General features: G+C 40.8%; 1 protein-coding gene across 2 annotated transcripts in view; it reads right to left on the bottom strand.

The window, feature by feature from the left end:
- Positions 1-25482, bottom strand: part of LOC311050831 (uncharacterized protein) — a 53025-nt gene that overhangs the window by 21833 nt on the left and 5710 nt on the right. For both annotated transcript variants that reach the window (XM_084064997.1, XM_084064996.1), the window contains exons 3-5: positions 20585-20649; positions 6954-7112; positions 3571-3673 (exon numbers count right to left, since the gene is read on the bottom strand). In XM_084064997.1, the coding sequence (XP_083921123.1) occupies positions 3571-3673; positions 6954-7112; positions 20585-20649 (327 nt within the window). The remainder of the gene's footprint in view (positions 1-3570; positions 3674-6953; positions 7113-20584; positions 20650-25482) is intronic.

Below are 25482 nucleotides of genomic sequence, written 5' to 3' on the forward strand. Positions count from 1 at the left end.
TGTGTCTACTTAAAAAAATGGTTTAAAAAGGTTAAAAAATCTTTTAAAATGCTGGCACTGGGTGGGAATAAAAAAAAAACCTCTGGCAGGGAATGTGTTAAAGGGATAGTTCTAGCCTGGTTCCAGACGAATCTGCCATTGAAAAAAAAAATTGCCCTAGTCTGGCCATGCCAGACTAGAATAGTTCACCCAAAGAAATACTTTTTTTCTATCGATTAGTCACCCCATGGAGACTTGAATTCATGGATACATTTTTTTTTTAAAGCCAATAATTTGATGACCAGTGGACCGGTAGGCAGCGGTTCCGATAGGAGACTCCTACCGGAACCGCTGCCGGTCATCAAATTATTGATGGGAGACTAGAATCAATAGGAAAAAAGTCATTTTGGGGGTGAACTACTCTACCCCTTAAAGGGGGCTCCACTGGGTCCTCCAGGTAAATGATTGATAGTTAGGAACTCAATGGACCCTCACAGGTCTGTAACCCAGACAGACGGTGAACAAATCCGGGCCCCCCATTTGTTCACTCTCACAGTTACATTGACACAGAGGATTTTACAGTGTAGAGACTGAGGTCCCAGAGGTAACGAGAAATGATTTGAATAAATCATATGCCACAGGCTTCTCTGCCTTTTCTATACAGCAAGTAGAGGAATGAATGTTGACAGACATTTGCTGCCACACACACATTTTAACCCATTGAGACCTGAAGCCGGTTCTACATGTCTCCTAAATCCCAACAGTTTTCTGAAAAACATATGTGTCTATGTCAGTGGTTCTCAATCTTTTTCATGTCAAGGACCCCCAAAATTATATGTATTTGGCCGCGGACCCCCATCAAAATATTTTGTTCCAGGGACCCCCCAGAAGCAAAGATTTTAGTTAAAAATGTTCGCTTTAAATATATATATATATTCAAAGATTTGCACACATTTTCACGAATTTTCAAAAATAGCAGATCTACAAGCTCGTAGCGCGGCACTCGGTGCCGCGCTATGAGCTTGTAGATCTGCTATTTTTGAATAGCCCAAAGTGTAAAATAATCCTTTTTAGCTCAAATCTAAAAATGACACAGTTCCAGGTCTTAATGGGTTAAATTGTTTATGCCTTACATAAAGAGCTCCAAAATAACAACGCATGCACATAGTGACACATTGACATACATTGACAAATGTATGTCTAAAGAAGTTTAGCCCTGGCTGGGAAGTGACAGCCATTATGATTAATAAAAGACACTAGTACAACATAATACATTATCCGTTGTGCAGTGTTCCTCCATGGAGGATGCTCTTAGGCTGGAGTAGAGAGTGTTTACAAGACGACATTGTACAACCGAGCAAGGGGAAAGAAGCAGTTGTGTAAAGTAACTAAGTACATTTACTTAGGTACACATTTGAGGTATTTTTACTTTACTGGGGTATTTCCACTTTTCAGTAATTTTACTGAAATGTAGTGGAGTAGTCCACTACATTTCAGAGGCAAATATTGTACTTTTACTCCACTACAATTGTTTTAAGTACTTTTACTTTACTGGAGTATTTACAATTTACAATACTTTTACTTCTTCTCCACTACATCTCAGAGGCACATATTGTACTTTTACTCAACTACAATTATTTGACAACTTTAGTTACTTTGCAGATATACATTATTACATTATGAAACTTACATTAACCACTTTAGCCCTATTTTATACATAGGCTATTTGAAAATAGCCGATCTACAACTACTATTTTCAAACATTTTAGTACTTTTGCTTTTGGTACTTTAAGTATATTTTGATGCCCATACTTATGTACTTTTACTCAAGTAACATTTTGAACACAGGCCATTGACTTGTAACAGAGTATTTTAATATTGTGGTATTGCTACTAAAATATCTGAGTACTTCTTCCACCACTGCTGTATAGCAAATGCTGCAGTAAAAAAATGCCATTGTTCTATTGTAGAGTTTGATACTTGATTGTAAACTGGGGTCTACACACTTGAGAGAAAGTGGCAGTTTTGAAAAATAACGCTGGGTTTTTCTTTTCACATTTTGTGGTTTTCTTTTGGCGTGAGAATCATTTTCACATTTTGCGAATTGTTCATCTCAGATCCACTGTCCCTGCCGTCCGTCCATATTTGGGCAAGACTGACATCATCAGTATGATGTCATCATCAACATGACATCAGAGATTCGCGGTGTGATTTTTTTATTCTCTTTTTGAGCGGTGCAACCGCTCCTATAAGAGGGTTTAGGACCCATCCGTGGTGAAAGTTTTTCTTTCCGTCGTGAAAATTTGTCTTTCGTTGTGACGCCATGCTGTGGAAAACACGCCCATAGGCTAAGCTTTGCAGGACGTGCTGTGATTGGCTAGCGAGACACATGATGAAATTAACTTCAAACTTCGCAGACGCGCTGTGATTGGCTAGCGAGACGCATGATGAAATTAATAATAATGTAAAAAATGTAAGCACGTCACTTCGCAGGACGTGCTGTGATTGGCTACCGAGATGCATGATGAAATTAATAACTCATAAATATCACCGCTCACTTCACACTGGGTGTGAATTTTTTTGGGCGGTGCAACCGCCCCTATATGTGAGGTTTGGACATCGACCCAATTGCACCCCCCCAACCCTGCGCTGTGATTGGCCACCATTGTACCCCCCTAACCCTGCACCGTGATTGGCCACCATAACTCTATTCAGGACTGTGATTGGCTAGAAACACATGACACATGTGCATAGCCCTATAAATTGGACTATGCACTTAAAAAAAACACATTCATGTTTTTTTTTTAAGTGAATCACTTCCATCACTGTGATGACCACTGTGACCACACCGCCCACTTCACACTGGGTGTGATTTTTAGCGGCGCTAGCCGGATCCTGCTCTATACCTGACTTTGTCCGTGTTCACCGTCAACGATCTGATTGGTCAGACCCGTCAACGTTCTGATTGGTCAGACCCGTCAACACTCTGATTGGTCAGACCCGTCAACGCTCTGATTGGTCAGACCCGTCAACAAAGTGATTGGTCAAGCTTCACGTGACACATGGCTATAAACACATTATAAACACATATCGATGACAAAATGTATCAAAGGCGCGCTACCTTCACACAGGGTGTGATTTTTTTATATATCTTTTCCTTTTCTTTATGTCACTACACAGGGAACAATCGTCTCTGTCGGGTGGAAACCTCATATGTCCCACAACTGTTACTTTTCAGGGTTCAAATTCAAAAATGGCAAATGTAGCAGATCTACAAGCTCAAAACGAGCTTGTGGATCTGCCACTTTTGACGCTGTAGTAAATACGGAGATAAGAGGTTTCTGCACGACGGCAACGATGATCTTTTTTTATTTCATCGTTTTTTATTCTCTTTTAGTATACATAATATTTTCCTTTAAAATGAAGGACGAGCGCGGTAGTGGAGACTAGTGAACATTTCACAGCCCCGTTATGTAGGAACCATGATGTGGGAAAGGGAGAGGAAAAAGGAAGAAGGAGGGAGAGAGAGAGAGAGAGAAAGTGAAGGAAGTGGGAAGAGAAAAACAATGCCGCCCTCACACAGCCACCCACCTTCCCCTGCCAACTCGCTGCTCTCCGACTGTTTACAGGAGATTATCTTCTCCACCAGCTGGTTGTAACTGCAGTTGCCTACCGCCTTGACAATGTCCTGCATCTGGGGGGAGAGAGAGAGACAGAGAGAGACACAGAGACAGAGAGAGAGAGAGAGAGAACAAGAGCATCCATCAAGCCTTTGTTCCTGCTTCGAGACTACAACAAAACCAACCAACGAACGGACTGCATTGACCCATTAAAACCGGGAACGCATCTGTGTGACCACTTTGACCATTATTTTACACCTTGGCTATTCAAAAATAGCAGATCTACAAAGCTCATAGCGCGGCACCGAGTGCCGCGCTATGAGCTTGTAGATCTGCTATTTTAGAACAATCGTGAAAATTTGTGCAAATCTTTGAATATGTATATACTGTTTTAAATCGAACATTTTTGCTTCTGGGGGGTCCCTGGAACAACACATTTTGAGAAGGGGGTCCGTGACCATATACATATAATTTTGGGGGGTCCTTGACATGGAACGGTTTGAGAACCACTGATTATAGCAACATATGTTTAAAAAAAAAAAAAAAGTTTTAGAAGACATTTGTAGAATCCCCCAGAAGCAAAGAGTTGAGTTACAAATGTTCGCTTAAAAAACATTATTCAAAGATTTGCCCAAAAAATAGCAGCGCTACAAGCTCGTAGCGCGGCACTCGGTGCCGCGCTACGAGCTTGTATATCTGCTATTTTTGAATAGCCAAAGTATAAAATAATGCTTATAGCTCAAGTCTAAAATGACACAGATGCGTTCCTGGTCTTAATGGGTTAAAACATGCTGAAATGTTTGCAACGGACAGCGAGCTCGTTATAGGAGCGTTAGCTCGGTGCTGAGTCATTACAGCTAGTGGTTCCTCTCAAACATTTTCATGTCAACGAGCCCCCAAACTGATGTATATTTGGCCACAGACCCCCCCCCCCCCCATCTGAAAAGATGTTTGTGCCGTGAGAGAAGATTTTGAAGAATTTTAAATGTTCACAGCTTTTTCGTTTTTTTGTGAACATAGTTGATCTGTGAGCTTGTATGTCGGCTATATTCGAATAGCTGAAATATAGAATAGGGTTGAAGGGATATTTCACTTATTTATATTTCGCAATAAAATAAACATTGAAAACATATAGTTAAAAAAAATCACGGCCCCCTCACGCATTAGATGGACATTCTAATGCGTGAGGGGCCGTGATTTTTCCATTACTTTTTTTTTTGCCCCAACTTTTTATTTCATCTTTTTTAAAACAAGCTTTCCACAGGAAAGAGACATTACATCACATCAGCAATTCATACAAATTCTCACAGTGGCATACAAAAAGTGTCTTTTCAGTACATAGATTGTCCGTCAGTATAGTATATTATTTTGTTTTTTTATATATATATTTTATTTGAAAGTGAAACATCCCTTTAAGACAGGGGTCTTCAACAGGGGGTCCGGGACCCCTAGGGGGTCCTCAGAGCTACTATAGGGGGTCCACCAAATCTTTGTGTGATATGATTTGTTTTTTTTTACATTAACCACTTGAACCCTAGAATTCCTTTTCTGAGGAGAACATTAGCCGAAAATAGCAGATCTACAAGCTCTCTACGCCTCGCGCTGCGAGGCGTTGAGAGCTTGTAGATCGGCTATTTTTGGCAAAGAGGCTATAGGTGTAGAGGGAAAAAAGACCAGACCAAGTAAAAAAAAAACTTTAATCTGAAACACAATGTTATACAATATAGAGTAGGGGGTCCCTGCTTCATCTCTCTCTCAGCTAGGGGGTCCCTGGCCTGAAAACGTTGAAGACCCCTGCTTTAAGAGACTGTAACTCTAAAAGAGTGTACAAATGGAACCAAATGAACCCGTAACTCTCAGAGTTATCATTTTATAGTATATAGATTGCGGTCCCAGAGATCCCTGGCCTCATGCATATTCAACTGGGGGTCCTTGGAATAGAAAAAAATAAGTTTGAGAACCACTTTATTACAGTGTGCTGCAAATGTCCCCCTAACATGCAAGAGTGACCGACAGAATAACAGACAGAAACCTTGTATCTCCGTATTTCAACTTTTGAAAAGTGTCACGCAATAATAGTGGAAATAGCCAATGCAACGCGTTGTGAGCTTGTAGACCGGCACATAATGACTACATTGGATCCATTGAAATACCATTTCTACCATTTCTTGAAAAGTTAACACTTTTGGACAAACAAGGTTTCCACCTGACGGTAAGGCGATAGCAGGAGGTTTGATATGAGAGAGGCAGAAGTAAAACAAATAAAAGGATGAGACGGAGAACAACAAAAAGGATCAAAACATCAGTAGGAGGAGAGAAGATGTGCCGTTATGGGTGCTCCAATTGATCAGCCACCCATAAGAGTGATTTGCACTCCAAATGACTTGATTGTTGAATCAATGGCCAAATTATTCAATCACAAAATCTGATCTGTTAGTCAACATGCATATATTTGGCCGCAGACCACCATCGGAAAATGTTTGGTGCCAGGAACCCCCAGAAGAGAAGATTTGTGTTCTAAATCTAAATGATTAAAACATTTTTTTTGATTTTTCAAAGATTTTCAAAAATTAAAGATGTACAAGATTGTATAGCTGCTATTTTTTAATAGCCAATGTATAAAATATGGATAAAGTGGGTAAAATGATTGTGACACTATTAACTCATTTAGCTGGGGACCCCCTGGAACCCCCTAAAGCATGGGTTTTCAAATTGTGGTCCGTGAAGGTATTGCATGTGGTCCCTGACCATCCATTTAGTAATGTTTACCTGTACCGGTTTACCTGGTTGAGTCATCATTAGTAGGAAATGTGCCCATATCAATCGCATGTGCTTGCTCATACATATGTTGCAATGAATCAGTTAACATGAGTTTAATATGGAAGGTTAAGAGAACAGAATAAGGGCAACCATGGGAAAGGAATGGATCAGTGGTTCTCAATCTTTTCTGAGCTCTGGACCACTAGCATATCTCAGTTAAATAATGACTGTTAAGGGCTTGATTTAATTCACCTCAAATCAACAAATTAAATTAAGGCCTTAACGGTCATTATTTAATTTCAAGCTTTTTCCCCCACACCGCGCCCATATCCTCCCTCCCAACACAACAGTGGTCCCCAGGTTGATTCTCAGTCAGGGACCAGGGTGGTGGTCCCTGGTTCATAATCAGTTGAAAACCCATGCCCTAAAGGGCCCTGGGGGGGGGTCGCCAAACCCCACTTTGAGAACCACTGTTTTATGATGGATTGTTTTTGGTGAGCTTTCAGTGCTCACAAAACCACCATCAACACGACAAAGTATAATAAAACGAGGGACAGAGGGAGAGAGAGAAGCAGCAGGGGTCAATGGTATTACCTGTGGGTCAACCAGCCAGCCGTGGTACAGAGGGATGTCCAGCAGGTCAAACACCAGGCATTCTGGGGTGTACTCGAACACTCGCACCCCGGTGAACTTCACGTTGACGTCCAGACCCGTCTGCAGCTTGTGCAGCACCGCCATGGCATCGCTCATGTTCTGAAAAAGGGACAGAGAGGGACAATTCAGGACAAGAAAGAAAGTGGGACTTTTGGTCAAAGCAATGTAGCCGAGTTTCCCCACAGCATTAAGGCTGCACTATGTAACTTTCCTCTTCTACCCCGGATTTGAACCCGGTTTCCTGTGCAAGTGCTGATTTTTTTGTTTTACCATTGAGCTAATAGAGCCTGTCTGAAAACATAAACATAGTTTTTGATATTACTCCTACAGATTTTATCCAAACATCACACAAATCGGTACACAGTATCTCTATAGTCATGTGATCAACACGGATCCGTCCAATTTCCCATATTCCATCCTGGTTGCCTAAGATTGTCTTCCAAAGTTTGCAGGATTGGTTCGTTTTGAACATAATGCCTCAAATCATGACATTTTGACACGCACATTCCCTCTAGGCCGAGGAAGAAATGCCACCCTTTTCACATTGGCCTGTTATAGCGCCACCAGCAGGTCTAATTTAGCAAAACACATTTTTGGAACAAAATGCCTCAAATCATGAATGCAGTGTGTCCGATTGCCGTGAAAGGCCTAAGAAGAAATGGCACCCTTTTCACATTGGCCTATTATAGCGCCACCAGGAGGCCACAATAACCTACCTGACCTGGCGGAGACCTGAGCTCCGAGCAGCACTTTTTCTAGTTTTTTTAACTAAGTTTTAACTTTAAGTTTTCTAACAAATGTTTAATGTTTAACATTTTGCATAAGTGGATGATTGTTGGTACCGGTCACTCATTTCTTTGTATAGTTCAGTAATAGGTGTTGTTTGTATAAGTAATCCCAAAAACACAATTAACACTTGAGGTGCCAGAGGTTTATTAAAAAAATGTACGTTGAGTGCCTGGATTTTTAACCATTTTTGAACCTTTTTCAAGTAGTCACAAAATATTTTCAGTGATCACCGTCCTCACGGTGATCCCCTCATTACACAGATAGAGGTCTCGTACAATCGGGGGGGGGGGGGAATTAAAAACATTCGGTAATCCGTTCCACAGTTGCAGCCAGTTGAAAATAGTCAGTTAACATTGTAAAAAAAAAAAGTACACAGGAGCAGAGATACAGGCTTTTGAAGTCATAAGTTAACCAGGAAGTGGATTCAAGTCTAAATCTTCGAAAAATGATATCTCCTGTTGCTATGAAGAAAAAAAAAAAAATGATTTTTTTTTTTTTCAAAAAACGTATATATACGGTTTTGGCACTCCATGGTTGTATTGCCAAAACCGTATATATACGGTTTTCACCCAATGTGTTAAATCATTTAGCAATTTCTCCACGAATCGTCAACTTAAACCTTCATCAACAGTATATGTGTGGAATAGAGAAGGTGTCCCGGGGCTTAGGCTAAGTGTGCTCCCAGAGACATGGTGGCTTTTGGTCGTTGGCCGACATACAGTATACTGCCTCATGGCCTGAATAACAATGAGGTCATATATAGAGCTATCCTTTTTATTCCACCTTAACAAAGTGCTGGTGGACACAACTTGAGCTCTACTTAATTCAGTCAGGAACACTCACGTCAAAGCAGATTTAACCATTTCTTTGCAACAAATGGAATACAGTTAAGCTTGGCCTTAACCAATTAAGACCTGGAACGCATCTGTGTCACTTTTTTGATTTCTTTGGCTACTCAAAAATAGCAGATCTACAAGCTCGTAGCGCGGCACTCGGTGCCGCGCTATGACCTTGTATATCTGCTATTTTTGAAAAATCTTGAAAAAATATTTTTCAATTTTTTTTTCAAAAAAACTGCTGGATTTAGAAAACATTTTCAGCCTCAGGTCTTAATGGGTTAAAGGCTCCGCTCTTGGAGATATTCCCTGCATTTTGTCCAAGCCACATGCTAAGCAAAATCAGGGAACGTTAAGCAAAACCCCCCATAGGGATACAATATCAAACAATAAGCAATACATTGACATATTAGTGTGAATTAGCAGATATGATATCACAAGTAGTTGAGCCTATGATTGGAGTATATGAATGTGTGACGTAATGACCAGCAGAGCTGTGAATGGGGAATAGGATCAGCTGACTGACAGCCAATTACAGCTGAGGCGTGCAAGACTTGAACTAGGCATGATCTAACGCTATGCTTCATAAATGACATTCAAATGCGTGATAGCTTTTTTTATTTGATACAGAGTGTGTGATCAAATATCACCTTTAAAGCAGTTCATCTTAACTTCAATTTGACCTAGATATGTTTTGGCTAACTGCAAGCCAAAATATGTTATGCACATTCTTTGCGTATACTATCCAGCATTGGTTCTCAAAGTGGTGTCCGGGGACCCCCAGGGGTTCTTAGGGGGATTCCAGGGGGTCCCCAGCAAAAGCGGTTAATGTAGCATCAATCACAATCAATATAACTAATTTTAACCACTAAAAATAGCAGCTCGCACATCTGCTATTTTTGAAAATATCACAAAAATGTTTGGAACCTTTTTTTTCTTCTTTTTTTTTTTACATGTATAAATATATGTGTATTTACTTCTCCTCTGGGGGTCCCTAGCACGACATGTTTTCAGATGGGGGTCCGGGGGCAAATACATATCAATGTGGGGGTCCATGACACGAAAAAGTTTGAGAACCACCGTACTATACATTGTACTTAACCAGATATACCTATGTACCGGTTAACAGGCCAATGCACAGACATGGCACACACACACACACACACACACACACACACACACACACACACACACACACACACACACACACACACACACACACACACACACACACACACACACACACACACACACACACACACACACACACACACACACACACACACACACACACACACACACACACACACACACACAATCAATGGCTGTTCCACGAGTCTGGAGAGGACATTGCTTTCTTTTAAAGACCGTTTTTGAATTTTGAATGAGGCATACCTTTTATAGAATTGAAGGACTTCTTGTCTTTATTGTCGGTTGCTGTGTGTTTTAATTGTAGTGTATATTGTCTTGAATGTATGCATTGAGCCGAGAAAAAAAACAATTTCCCCTTGTGGATAACGAAGGACTAACACAGAAGAAACAGTGGGAGAAAAACCTTTACAACACGAGCAGTGAGTGAGGTCCTCTGGCGTTGGCATTTGGTTGAGGGGCACAGCGAGGCGTAAAGCCACTTTGCTTGTCCATCTGAGTGTATGGATTTAGAAGGTCTGTAGTGTATTGAGTGGAGGGTTTAGCAGGCTCCATGTTAATGGACCAGAGTGCTTTACCTCCAGAGCCACGGGGGGGCTTCAGTTAACATGACAGCGATGATCCTAACTGAGATGTGGCTGATTAGCAACACAGCGCTCTAATCCACCATGGGGTGGATGCTGGATTTATGCTGGTGTAACACTAGCACAGCCTAGAGATTCTTATTATCGTTGCTGTCGTCAGTGGTGGAAAGTAACTAAGTACATGACACTCAAGTACTGTACTTAAGTACAATTTTGAGGTATTTGTATTCGAGTATTTCCAATTTCAAATACTTTTACTTCTACTCCACTACATCTCAGAGGCAAATATTATACTTTTCCTCCACTACAATTATTTGAAAACTTTTACTAGTTACTTTGTAGATTTTGATTATTATTACAAAACATACATTAACCACTTCAGTACACTCTGTGATAAATACTGATATATTATTGATTTCAGCTGTTACTATTCCAAACATGCAAACATGAGCCGCTTTAATTACTTCAGTCCATATTAGTAGCTTAAATGACTAGTATTAAAATTCGATTGTCTTTTTTATGTCCAATGTATTTGTATTTAAGTTCAAAAAGTGAACACAAGTTTAACTAAATGCATTTGAAATACAAAAGAAATGTTACTTTTCAGGATTGTAATTAAAAAATAGCAAAAATAGCAGATCTACAGAAATGCATGTGACATGGAATGGCGAAAAAAGTTAAAATACAGAGAGACAGTACAGTATGTGCAATGTGGCCCTCTGGAGTGAGTACGGAAATATAGTGGCCGCCTCCATTATCAAAGTTGTTCACCGCTACATTAGACCATGGACCCCCTGAACCCATTAAGACCTGAGGCCGCTTCTAAAAAAAATCTAAATTCTAACAGTTTTTCTGAAAAAAAATAAAAATAATTTTCACCATTTTTCAAAAATAGCAGATCTACAAGCTCATAGCGCTATGAGCTTTTATATCTGCTATTTTTGAATAGCCAAAGAAATCTAATGTGACACAGATGCGTTCCAGGTCTCAATGGGTTAACTCAGAGAGTGTACAAAATGGAACCAAATTCGGTTCCATTTGTACACTCTCTGAGTTACAGAACCATTAGGGTCCATTTGGTCGCTAAGTAACTATCGGTCATTTAGCTGGGGACCCCCTGGAACCCCCTCAAGGGGGCCCTGGGGGTCCCCGGACCCTACTTTGAGAACCACTGACCACTGTTGAACCACTGTTATATTAGATAACAGGACGTTTCAAAGAAAGTGGCCTATAGCATTCGCATATATAAGCAATGTCATGGTATTTATTTCTTTGAACAGGAATGCTACGCACACCAGAGTCCTTGTAGTGGTGCCAGCCCACGGCAGAAGAATACAAATGACTAAGTCTGCAAGAGAAATAAAGGTGGCCGCACACACACACACACACACACACACACACATTATCTTCTCTGCGTCCATAATAAAAGATGGGCCCTTGGGCAACTAGTGTGTGCGTTGAAGACTGTTTAACCCTATAAGACCGGGAACGCATCAGTGTGTCATTTTAGATTTCTTTGGGCTATTCAAAAATAGCAGATCTACAAGCTCGTAGCGCGGCACCGAGTGCCGCGCTACGAGCTTGTAGATCTGCTATTTTTTTTTTTTATCTTGAAAGTTTGTGCAAATCTTTGAATACATATTTTTTAAAAGCGAACATTTGTAACTCAAATCTTTGCTTCATGGGGGTCCCTGGAACAAAACATTTTGAGATGGGGGTCCGCGGCCAAATACATATCATTCTGGGGGTCCTTGACGTGAAAAAGTTTGAGCACCACTGATATTATAGCAACATCCGTTTTTTTCAAAAAACTGTTAGGATTTAGACAATTGCACACATTTTCACGATTTTTCAGCCAAATAAATCTTAAAATGACACAGATGCGTTCCCGGTCTTAACTCATTCAGTGCCAATGACGTCGCCGACGTCATGAAAAAAAAAGAAATCATTTTTTGTTTTGAAAAAAAATGTTCAGAACCAAAGATATGATGATTTGAAGATTTGCTGCTCCATTCACTTCTTGTTTAACATCTTACTGAAAAAGGCTGTATCTCGCTTCCTAAGCACTTTTTTTTTACAATGAATTTTGGCTGTGGCACTCAGAGCCAAACTGCCAGAAATAAGTCAGGCACTGAATGAGTTAATGGGTTAAAAGTAGTCAATTAGATTAATTTCTTTAAAACCTTGAAAAATTGTCTTTCATTGTGATACCGTGAATATGAACTTAAAGTATACTACGTTAGTTCTATTGATCCAAGCCGAAACACAATCAATTAATTGATCCATTAAACTAAACACGATCTGAAAATGCACGAACACTTTGGAGATTGACAAACTGGGCCCTGATCCAGATAAAGGTTGGGAACTACCAGTGGTGGAAAAAGTACTCCATTTTTTTTACTTAAGTAAAAGTATCAACACTGCAGTGTAGAAATACTCTGTTACTACAAGTTAAAGTACGGTATTCAAAATTTACTTGATTAAAAGTACAAAAGTATTGGTATCAAAATGCACTTGAAGTACCAAAAGTAAAGTACTCATTGTGCAGAATGTCCCATTTCACAAGTTAAAAATGTATACAAATCTTTTGAATAGCAGATCTACAAGCTCACAATGCGTCGCGATGCGATGCATTGTGAGCTTGTAGATCGGCTATTTTCCAAAGGCAGACATATATATATATATAGGGACTGAAGTGGTTAATGTATGTTTTGTGACAATAATCTAAATCTACAAAGTAACTAGTAACTAAAGTTTTCAAATAATTGTTGTGGAGTAAAAGTATAATATTTGCCTCTGAGATGTAGTGGAGTAGAAGGAAAAGTATTGAAAATGGGAAATTCTCCAGTAAAGTAAAAATTCCTCAAAAGTATACTTAAGTACAGTACTTAAGTAAATGTACTTAGTTACTTTACACCACTGTTGAACCACTGCGGTAGAGATCACTTATCAGTCAGTTAAAAAACTCCATCCAACCAATTAAAGCCACTTGTGAGCTGTATTCTCTGCATCCTGCTGGAAAACAAGGAAACTAACAAAAGGGCTCTACTGCCAAAAGTTCTTCTTTCTTGTTTTTGACAAATACTTGTATACAATGTGATGAGTCATATTTTCATCACACTTGTTTGTATTTTGGCTGAAAGAAAATCACACTGGAGAATGAGACGAGGCACAAATGGGTGGGAATGGTTTCTCAAAACAATTATATTTGTTTTTAGTGTTTGTTTGTGTTGTCTGTTCATCTTTTTTTGCCTGTCAATCAACATATCGTCTCTGTCGGGTGGAAACCTTTTTTGTTTAAATCATTTTTATCCCGCGATTTTGTGACACTTTTTTCACCCGGTGCCAATTTGCTAAGTGATAAGGATAATTCCTTTTAACAGGTCGTTCATAAAAGTCCTTGCGGTCTTGTTTCCAATGAGAACCTGTGAGCAATTAGGGGTTAAGAGTTTTGCTCAGGGACAAATTTCATTTCATCGACCTGGAATCGAACCTGGGGCAACCAGGGCCTCTGGCTCCCTAGGCGGGCTCACTAACCACTCAGCTATGGCCACCCCTATAAACTGGGCACTACACTCCCCCCACCAGCCAAGGGAGGCCAGGGCCGAGCTCATGCCTCCTTCAATGCATAAGAGCCAACTGACCTTCTTGTCGGGTGGAAACCTCACATGTCCAAAAACTGCTACTTTTCAGGATTCGTGAGCTTGTAGATCTGCTACTTTTGATGCTTTTGTGTGACGCTGTGGTATGATCAAGTAGGGCGTTAATTTACGAAAAAACACAAACATTTAGAATAATGGAGATAAGAGGCTTCTGCCTGATAGCGACACAATAGTCGCTCTCAGTCAGAAACCTTATTATGTCCAACAGAGTTAATTTTCAAGAAATGGAAAAAAACGAACTATGTTCAAATGGATCGGATTTAAAAACATACAAAAGATGAAATACGGAGATACAAGGTTTCTGCCTGACAGCTCCGACTGTCATGAAACTCTTGAGCACGACGTGCACAGCTCAATACGTTTCTCAAGGTTTTCAAATTGATGAATTTCGGCTATTTCATCTTTAGAAAATGATGACTTTTCCCTAAGGGTTTTCTGTTTTTTTTGACCTGACGAAAAATCACATTATTGGACAGACGTTCTGAGAGAGGCTGTCATCATGAATACTTCTTTTCAAAGCTTTGGATACTCTGCACATTTTCCAAGCGAGTGTCTTTTTTTTATTCTTTGGATCTCGAGACGAGCCACACACACACAACGACAAAACACAAAGCTTCTCTGGTAAACGTGTCTGTGTAAAAAAAAAATACACAGCCAACTAGTGACAGTTGCATTGATTGTGGTTTTAACCCATTAAGACCGGGAACGCATCTGTGTCATTTTATAGATTTCTTTGGCTATTCAAAAATAGCAGATCTACAATTTCTTTTTGTGCAAATCTTTGAATATGTATTTATTTTATATTTTTTAAAGCGAACATTTTTAACTCAAATCTTTGCTTCTGGGGGATTCTACAAATGTGTTCTAAAACTGTTTTTTGAAAAAAACCTGTTGCTATAATCAGTGGTGCTGAAATATTTTCATGTCAAGGACCCCCAAAATTATATGTATTTGGCCGCGGACCCCCATCTCAAAATATGTTGTTCCAGGGACCCCCCCAGAAGCAAAGATTTGAGTTAAAAATGTTTGTGTTTGAGTTAAAAATGCTTGCACAATTTGTCATGATTTTTCGAAAATAGCAGATCTTAGTGCGGCACTCGTGCCGCGCTATGAGCTTGTAGATCTGCTATTTTTGAATAGCCGAAGAAATCTAAAAATGACACTTTCCCGGTCTTAATGGGTTAAAAATATATACTGAAAAAGAATAAAGTCTGCACACTGGTGGTTGCAAAAAGCTCCAGAATGTATTGCTCGTCAAACGTTTCGGCCTGTTCAGGCCTTCATCAGGACATATCTATGAAGGCCTGAACAGGCCGAAACGTTGACGAGCAATACATTCTGGAGCTTTTTGCAACCACCAGTGTGCAGACTTTATTGTTTTTCATTATACTTTGTTTGTCTAAGCACCTGGGCCAACCTGTGAAGTAGTTTTTTCTCTTATTTTGGTTGAAGATCATAAAGATCACTATGTCCGTTTAGAGAGACAAGCCTAAAGTTCAGAATCAGAAGAATAGTGGCTGGTGTATACTGTTCATGACATTGGTGCAAGAAGAGTATCAGTGCGTTGTACATGAGATTACGAGATTGCAGAGTATATCGGTCATATAAGTGTCAAGTTCAACCACATAGTCCACAGAAAGGTTGCTTTACTGGTATATATAATCCACCGGTAGGTCCATGAGGAAAGCACAAGTCCAAGGCTAAGCCTGATGACAGTTAATGTTACTGTAAGCTGGAGTGGACACGCTGCCTTGTGAGTGACCTAAATAGTTCACCTATAAACTGCTTCACAAGAACAATGTTGGTGTGAGAGAGTCTGATCATATATCAACTATACACTGCAATGAGGTCTTGTCTGTGAAAAAGAGTGGAAGTCATAAAAGAGAATGTGAAACTTACTTGGGCTTTTGTTGTTGATCTATACATGTAAAGGAGAAAATACTAAAATCAGTGAATTTCTAAACACTGAGCTTATGGAGAAGTTTTGTACATAGGTGAAACATTTATAGAGGCTGCTTTATTTATCCAAAGGGGACAACAACGCCAGGCAGCCACTCCCACACAACGCTATCCAAAAAGATTTTTCAAAAACATTTCGGTAGAATCCGCATCTGGCTCACTGATAACAAACTATCATTACACCTGGGTGAAATTGAATCCGAAAAAGGCAGACGGCTTCACAATAAAAGTGGTTGATGTTATCACAAGAAAAGATGTTATCACAAGAAAATTAGAGGCAATTCTTTCCAGTGATAAAATGGCAACTAGCAATCAAAAAAGTCAACCAAAGAACAAGATTTTTGTACAGGACCTCCTCTCTGGTCAGTAAGAAACTAAGAATACTTTGAGGACTCTAGCAGGAGCACTCATCCAAGGTTACTTCGACTACGCAAGCACCTCATAACACCACAAAGGCCTTAAAAACAAGGCTCCAGACATCCCAAAAACTGGTAAGGCTACTTCCTTGGCCTCACATCTACGACTCATTTAACCCCTGCTCACTTTGCTTTGGGTGGAATGGCTCAGGGTAGAGGACAGGAGTTCAGCAACTTGCAATGGGCCTGGTCTACAAGATACACTACACCACAGTAGTACCTGTCAGAATACTTCACAAACGTCAATGACGTCCACAATCACAACACCAGAGGGGAGCTCCATTAATCACGTTCAACCCAGATTTGGCTCAAACAAGGGGTTAACTTTGTTCTCCTGCTATGCCACTAAAATGTGGAACGCCCCACCAACAGTCGTAAAGGAGTGTAAATCCCTTCAAAACCGCTCTAAAGGAGCACTTACAGGTGGCTGCAATTCGAAACTGGCCCCTGTAAAAGTCAAAGCCTATGTATGCAACTAATGCATTGGTTCTCAAACTTTTGTTGTCAAGGACCCCCAAAATACATGTATTTGGCCGCGGACCCCCCATCTCAAAATATTTTGTTCCAGGGACCCCCAGAAGCAAAGATTTGAGTTACAAAATATATATATTCAAAGGTTTGCACACATTTTCACGATTTTTCAAAAATAGCAGATCTACAAGCGCTTGTAGATCTGCTATTTTTGAAAAGCCAAAGTATAATATAAAAGGTTACAGTGGTTGAAATTATTGTGATGCTATATTAACACATTTTGCTGGGGACCCCCTGGTACCCCTCCAAGGACCCCTGGGGGTCCCTGGAACCCACTTTGAGAACCAATGCTATAATACATCACTGGATATAACAGCTCCAATCTGTGTTTCCCAGTTATTCAACAAAACAGGAAAGTAACCAGTCTACATGGAAGCAACGCTATTCCCCACCACAGTTCAATCCATACAACAACATTAAGTCCAATTCAGCAGTTTTTTTTTATTTTATTTACTCTGCCAATTGGTGGCCCAATAAAAAACGGTCCACATTTCGTAGTCCAAATACTCTCAGAGACGCTGCCTGTGTATTGAGGTAATAAGCTGAATAAAATGACCATCTTGTGTTTTTTTTCTCCTCTGAATAAATAAAAAAAGTTTTAAAAAATCCAATGAATATCCATGCAATCACTATTTCAATCTCCCTCTCCTGCTGGGACAGATGATGTGTTGAAGCTACATTTATAAATAGAAGCAAGGCCTATCTCTTTTTTATTGGAGACTCGCGCCAGCTCACTCCCCAAAAATCTGGCTGGTTATTATTACGATGATGATGATGGCTCAAAACCAAAAGAAGAAAGGAATTGGAGAAGATATATATATTGCAGTACAGAGAAAACATTGCTTAACTCGGCACATTAGCATACAAGAGATTCACACACTCCCCTGGAGAGTTTCCTGTCCCTTAGTACCCCCCCCCCCCACCCACCCCCCCAACTACCCCCCCCCACACACACACACACACTTTTCTACTTTCAATGCTTATTCTGTGCCTAGACCACAGTTTTCGGAGTTTGCAGAGTCTAATTTTATTTATATACACTGTGTGTGTGTGTGTGTGTGTGTGTGTGTGTGTGTGTGTGTGTGTGTGTGTGTGTGTGTGTGTGTGTGTGTGTGTGTGTGTGTGTGTGTGTGTAATATATATATATATATATATATATATATATATATATATATATATATATATATATATATATATATATATCTGTTAAGAGTAACCCAGGGTTACCCATTAGTAACTGCTCTATATACAGAAACCTAAATCTGCCACAGCCCCAGGTAGAAGTAGTCTCCTCCAAATTTCACACACAAAAACCAACATGAACCCTCGCGTCCGCTTGCGGAGGTGTTTTTTCCCCCCGTAAATTAGCGGCCTACTTGATCACGCTACAGCTTCTCACGAACACATCAAAAGTAGCAGATCTACAAGCTCGAAACGCGGCGCGAAGCGACGCGTTTCGAGCTTGTAGATCTGCTACTTTTGATGCTGTCGAATTTGAATCCTGAAAAGTAACCGTTTTGGACATACCGTATGAGGTTTCCACCCGACAGAGACGATAAAGGTGTTTTACATGGTTAACCACAGCACCTGTCTAGGCCACGCCCATGCACCCGCCACACAGAGACACGCCCACACATACGCACATTAACGTGCACTCTGAGGACACCCACGCGCACGCCGACGCGCTCCATCCATGCTCTCTGGAACCAGCCTAGGATTAGACCACCATAATTACTATGCAACACAAGCGCTAAAAAAACCCGCTCCCTTACTTTTAGCAAAGCGAGCCCCGAGGCGCCGACCGCAAACTTCATTTCCGAGGATGTATTTCAGCTAAACTTAAACTTAAAGAATGGCCCGAGCCAAAAGAGTATACACATTATTATACTCCTGTTTTGTTTTTTTTCCTCTTAAAATGACAGACAAGTGTGTGGAAATCATTCACAGATGTGCTGGTCCCTCTCTCTGCCAGACTGCCACACACGAGTGGAGGAGGAGAGGCAGCGAGCCTCTCGTTTTAGCTTGGACACTCAGCTGCATTGTTGCCAGGTTTTGCGAGAGAAATGAGCATGAACCCAGGTATATGAAATCAAGCCCAAAAGAAGCGTCATCATCAGCTGTCATAAAACGCCAATATCATCAATGTCTGCAAAAAGGTTCCAATAATGGCCGCTGGCTGTATCAGAATCAGTCTGGCTCAAAGCCAAAGCCAAAGCTCCAAAACAAAGCCTAAGCCAGTGGTGCCCAAACTCTTTCATGCCAAGGACCACCCTGGCCAAGGACCCCCCATCTGAAAAAATATTTTGTGCCAGGCAGGGACCACCAGAAGCAAAGATTTGAGTTAAAAATGTCTGCTTTAAAAAAAAAATATATATATATACCGGTACTCAAAGATTTGCACAGATTAAAAAAAAAAAAAAATCAAAAACAGCAGATCTATAAGCTCATAGCGCGTCACTTCGTGCCGCGCTATGAGCTTGTAGATCTGCTATTTTTGAATAGCACAACGTTAAAAGGTTAAAGTGGTTAAAAATGCTTGCGACGCTACGGCATGTCAACTAATTTAGCTGGGGACCCCCTGGTACCCCCCCCCCCTCCCCCCCTCAAGGACCCCCACTTTCAGAACCAACGTCCCTAAGCAGCATCCACACTGGTCATGTGAAACCGAGACGATCTGACTTTCATGACCTCAGCTGTTGTCCCGCGGCGACCTCGCAAGACACCGTCTTATGTAACCTTGGTACAGTGAAGAGTGAAACAGTAAACTGAAGAGCCGGTGGAGTTGTTGGCCGTCGTGGGCCAAGAAGTCGTAAAATGGCGATCGACTCCGGTGATTATTCCCGCGTTATGTAACGCCGCGCTCGCTGACCTTTTTCCGTGCGACCTCGATGCAAATGTGTGCAGAAGCACTGACACGAACTGTACACGCATACAGTACATACATGGGGGCCGTGTGTGTATACCGCTGCACACGAGGGAGCAGCCACTATAGAAATGGAATCCATGTTATCATGCAGAATTTATAATGGCTGTAGGAGCCAGCTGATAATGTCAGGGAGAGGGAGGGAGGGAGAGAGCGAGAGAGAGAGAGAGAGGGAGAGAGAGAGAGAGAGCGCTATATGCTCCTTGAGCTACTGTGAAACAGTAAGCCGCTAACAGAGGCACTTTCTTGCCCGAGTCACGGGAGGGAGAGAGATATAGGGCCCATTTAAGAAGAATGCCCGTCAACCTATACACGGTGGTTCTCAACCTGCGGGTCGGGTCCCCGCATGATTTTGGGGGGAGAGGTCCTCAAATGACAGTAAAGTGACAATTTAATGACTTTTAAGACCCTTTTAATACCTACAAAAAAAGAAATGTAATTAAATGAAAAAGAACCATTATTGCATCAACAAGCTATACTATAAAAACGGGTCAAACATTGGCCAAATTGTCGAATAATACAAGAAAGAGGCAAAACGTTTGAAAATAGCTGAGCTTGTAGATCAGCTATTTTCACAATATTTATCTGTGGAACCGAGTCAAACAAAATGGAATGCCTCAACTCCTTAGTCCTACTATTCCAAGTGCTTGTCAGGGAGGGGGGGTCCCCAGTTCAAATCTGATTATTTGGGCGGGGGGGGGGGGGCAATAAACGGTCCTCACCTGCTCATAGTTCAGGCGCTGGGCCTCGGAGATCTCCTTAGGCTTGGCATCGAGGATGTAATCTCCTGCAAGAGAACAGAGATACTTGTTATAATAATACAGATTATTTGGGCGCGGACCCTCATCTGAAAATATGTTGTGCCAGGGACCCCCAGAAGCAAAAGAATATATTCAAAACTTTTCACAAAAGATTTTAGAAAAATAGCAGATCTACAAGCTCATAGCGCGGCACTCGGTGCCGCGCTATGAGCTTGTAGATATGCTATTTTTGAATAGCCAAAGTTGTGATGCTATATTAACACATTTCGCTGGGGACCCCCTTCGAACCTCCCCAAGGACCCCCAGGGGGTCCCCCGGACCTCACTTTTAGAACCAATGCACTACAATACAGGACAAAAGGGTCCCAAGAGCACCTGTCTATCACCCTCATTAACATTCTCCTCCACGGCGCCACTTGTGGCACAAGCTTCCAGTCAGAGGAAATGACATAACAGAGCCTCTGGTTCTATATTACCTAATGCCTCCTTCGTATTAGGAATGCTCTATTAGCAGACTAGTGGTGGAAAAGGTACTCAAATGTTTTGCTTAAGTAAAAGTATCAATACTGCAATGTAGAAGTACTCCGTTACAAGTAAAAGTCTGGAATTCAACATTTACTTGAGTAAAAGTACAAAAGTGTCGGTATCAAAATGTACTTAAAGTACCAAAAGTAAAAGTATTAAAATGTTTGAAAATAGCAGATCTACAACGCGTCGCGATGCGACGCGTTGTGAGCTTGTAGATCTGCTATTTTCAAAGATCCTAGAAATAAAACAGGGCTAAAGTGGTTAAAGTATGTTTTATAATATAATGATTTATATCTGCAAAGTAATTAGTAACTAAAGTTTTTAAATAAATGTAGTGGAGTAAAAGTACAATATTTGCCTCTGAGATGGAGTCTAGTGGAGTAGAAGTAAAAGTATAGACAATTGGAAATACTCCAGTAAAGTAAAACTATCTCAAAATTGTACTTAAGCACAGTACTTGAGTAAATGTACTTAGTTACTTTACACCACTCCGTGTGACTAGGCATTTAAACCCAATTCATACTAAACGACACACTTCCACACAGACAGGATGGCTTTTGAAAGCGGTTCTCGTCGCTATTTTTTTTGGCACAGAGTGACGCGCTATGAGTTTGTAGATCTGCTATTTTTGAAAAATCTTGAACATTTGTGCGAATATTAGAATATATGAACATATATATATATATATGTTTTAAAGGGAACATTTGTAACTCAAAATCTTTGCTTCATGGGGGTCCCTGGAACAAAATATTTTGAGATGGGGGTCCGCGGTCAAATACATATGATTTTGGGGGTCCTTGACATGAAAGAGTTTGAGAACCACTGATATTGTAGCAAGTTATTTTTTTTAACTGTTAAGCTCCTTACACACCGGGGGCGAATTTTTCATGCGAATAATACGTTTTTTTTAAAAACCTTATAAAGTCAATGCAGGCTTCCACGGAGCGAAAAAGCGAAGCGAAAAAGCGTCTTTTAATTATTCGGAACAAGTCCGAAATTTGCGTATATTCGCATAATCGCCGGTGTGTAATTTAGGATTTAGAAGACATTTGTAGAATCCCCAAAAGCAAAGATTTGAGTTAAAAATGGTCGCTTAAAAAAATACATGTGCACGCTATGAGCCTGTAGATCTGCTATTTTTTTGAATAGCCAAATAAATCTATAAAATGACACGTCCCCGGTCTTAATGGGTTCAAACCAACTCATACTAAAGGACACAATGCCACCAGATAGGATGGCTTTTGAAACTGATTCTCTGATGAGCTTCCCAGAATGCTGTGGGGGGGGGGGGGTGAACTGCCTCTCATCTTGCTACTGCAAGCTCATTATTTGCTGAGCGGAAAAATCTCGCATATCGGAAAATGGTGCATATTATTTCTCTTAAACTTGTCGTCGTCGACAAATGACGCATGAGGGTAGACCTGACAGCTACACCACGTGAGAACCATTCACTGTGCTGCTTCTTAGCCCGGGTCTGCAGATGAAATGTAGCTATTAAAGCAAATAAAGTGAATGGAGTTTACACTCAGAGGAGCGCGCTATCCCCTGAAGTGTCTTTTTTATGATGTATAGCTTAGTTTTCAAATAATGTTGAGACAGAAACTACATTACTTGCAAAAGACTGGTCCGAAACGACATTCTCATGTGACCACCAGGGCAATTAAGACTGTTTAACCACTAAACCCTACATATACTTTCACCGGTTTTCCCTAGGGGTCTATACTAGACACCCCCCTCTACAACACATGTCTTTGCTGAAATTAGCCGATCTACAACAGTAGTTCTCAAACTTTTTCGTGCCAAGGACCCCCAAATTGATATTATATTTGGCCGCGGACCCCCATCTGAAATTACTTTGTGCCAGGCACCCCCAGAAGCAAAGATTTGTGTTTGCTTAAAAGAATATATATAAATGGTAAATGGTGCATTTATATAGCGCTTTTATCCAAAGCGCTTTACATTGATTGTGCATTACATTCACCCATTCACACACACATTCATACACCGATGGCGGAGGAAACCATGCAAGGCACCAACCTGCTCATCGGGAGCAATTAGGGGTTCAGCGTCTTGCTCAAGGACACTTCGACACAAACTCTGGGGGAGCGCCCCAGCCCGGGATCGAACTGGGAACGTTGCGGTTTCCAGTTCACTCTACCCGGCCACTCTACCGCTGAGCCACTGCCGCCCCCTATATATTCAAAAACATTCACTAATGTTCAAGATTTTAGAAAAATAGCAGATCTAGAAGCTCAAAAATAGCCAAAATATAAAAGGTTAAAATTATTGTGATGCTATAATAACTAAGCAACTAACTAATACGTTTCCAAACATTTTCAAAATGTGCAGATGTACAAGCTCGCTGTGAGCTTGTATATTTGCTATTTTTTTAGAACCACCATTCGAAATCCTAAGAGCTTTCTGAAAGAAAACGTACGTTACATTTTGTCTAGGGTCCGTGTTGGTTAATAAGACAGAAACTATTTAGTCATTTGATCCCCACATCACGTCTTCACATGGCAGGCTTTCAGTGTAAGTCAAGAAAGAAAGAGTCCCAGCAGGTGCCCCAGTCAGTGTGCACTGAATGGCATTTCTACACCCGGGCAAGCGGGCGTAAGGGGAAGTCCCCTTTACCCCCGCAAACTCTTGTTGACTGTGGATTCCCTTACTTGTAGGCCTCTCTGACTGGGCCTCTTCTGCAACTGATCCACTCGGACATGCTCCATGGTATGCAAGCTGGTCAACAACCACTGGGCCTCTATGTTACGACATCTACATCGTCCACTGGGCCTCTTATACTGCTAGGGCTGTGAGCGACTAAACCCAAAATATATCCAAAACAACATTTAGAAACCTCTACACCAGGGGTTTCTCAAACTTTTTTTGCGTCAGGGACCCCCACATTGATATGAATTTGGCCACGTACCCCCCCCCCCCCCCCCCCCATCTGAAAATGTTTTGTGCCAGGGACCCCCAGAAGACAAGATTCATGTAAAAAAAAAGAAAATCAAAATTTCTCACAATTATCCAAACATTTTTGATATTTTTCACACACAAAAAAAGATAGCTGGTGTACAAGCTTGTAGATCTGCTATTTTTGGATAGCCAACATATACATGGATAGAGTGGTTAAAATGATTGTGACGCTATACTAATTACTTTTGCTGGGGACCCCCTGGAACCCCTACCAAGGACCCATGTGGGTCCCCGGACCCCACTTTGAGAACCACTGCTCTATGTTACAACATCTATATATCTTCCACAGGGCCTCTACTAGGGCTGGGCAACTAACCAAAGATATATCGAAACCAACATTTCGAAGCAGGGTTTTTTTTCCGGATATTTTTTTGTTATGTCTTATATATAAACAAATTTAAAAAACAACGTTCCGATCGATTTTTTTTAATAATCAGCTAAATCGATTATTCTGATTAACCGCCCTGTATTACAGTGCTTCGTTGTACAATGGCGGCGTGCAAAGAATTGTGAAAATAGCCGATCTACAAGCTCTGTGAGGTTGTAGATCTGCAATTTTCACTCTTTTTATAATCGTTCATTAACCCATTAAGACCGGGAAGCGGCGCGTTTCGAGCTTGTGGATCTGCTACTTGAATCCTACTGAATTTGAATACTGAATTAAATTTGAATCCTGGAAAAGTAACCGTTTTGGTCATATGTTTTGGACATCTGTCTCCGACAGAGACGATATTAAAATCATATAAAAAAAAACACACTTCGTTATTATTTGATCAATAGAAACAAGTAACGATATACATCGCTAGGAAAACGATGGATAGTTCAGTTGCAGCTCTACTTGTGACAGCGATGGCAACAACTAGTCCAGGGGCCAACACTGATATTTTCACAAATTGGTACCACCTGAGGTGGCCGTAAAGTTTTTGTATTTTTGTATTCCTACATGTCTCTAGTTTATATTTTGGTATGATACATCTTCCAATTCAGTAGCTTAATGGCAGTTATCACTACCTACCAGCTAATGTATCCGGTAGGAGACACAAAGTAGAATCTTTGTGTCTCCTACCGGAAATACACCCGGGCATCAAATTATTGCGACAAAAAACAAAATATATCCATGTATTCAAGGCTTCATGGGGTGTGCAATTGATAACTTCTCAGATTTTTGGTGTTTGCAAAAAGACTGCTTTCCATAAGCTTGTAAAAGTTGACCCTCCTTCGGTCTAGGGTGGTCATAGCTGAATGGGTAGAGAGTCCCCCTGGGAAACTTAAAGGAGCCGTTCACCCAAAAAATGATTATTTTCTGTCAATTGCACACCCCATGAAGCCTTGAATACATGGATATATTTTGTTTTT

Source organism: Gymnoscopelus microlampas, assembly GCF_963454915.1.
Source record: "Gymnoscopelus microlampas genome assembly, chromosome: 1".
NCBI lineage: Eukaryota > Metazoa > Chordata > Actinopteri > Myctophiformes > Myctophidae > Gymnoscopelus > Gymnoscopelus microlampas.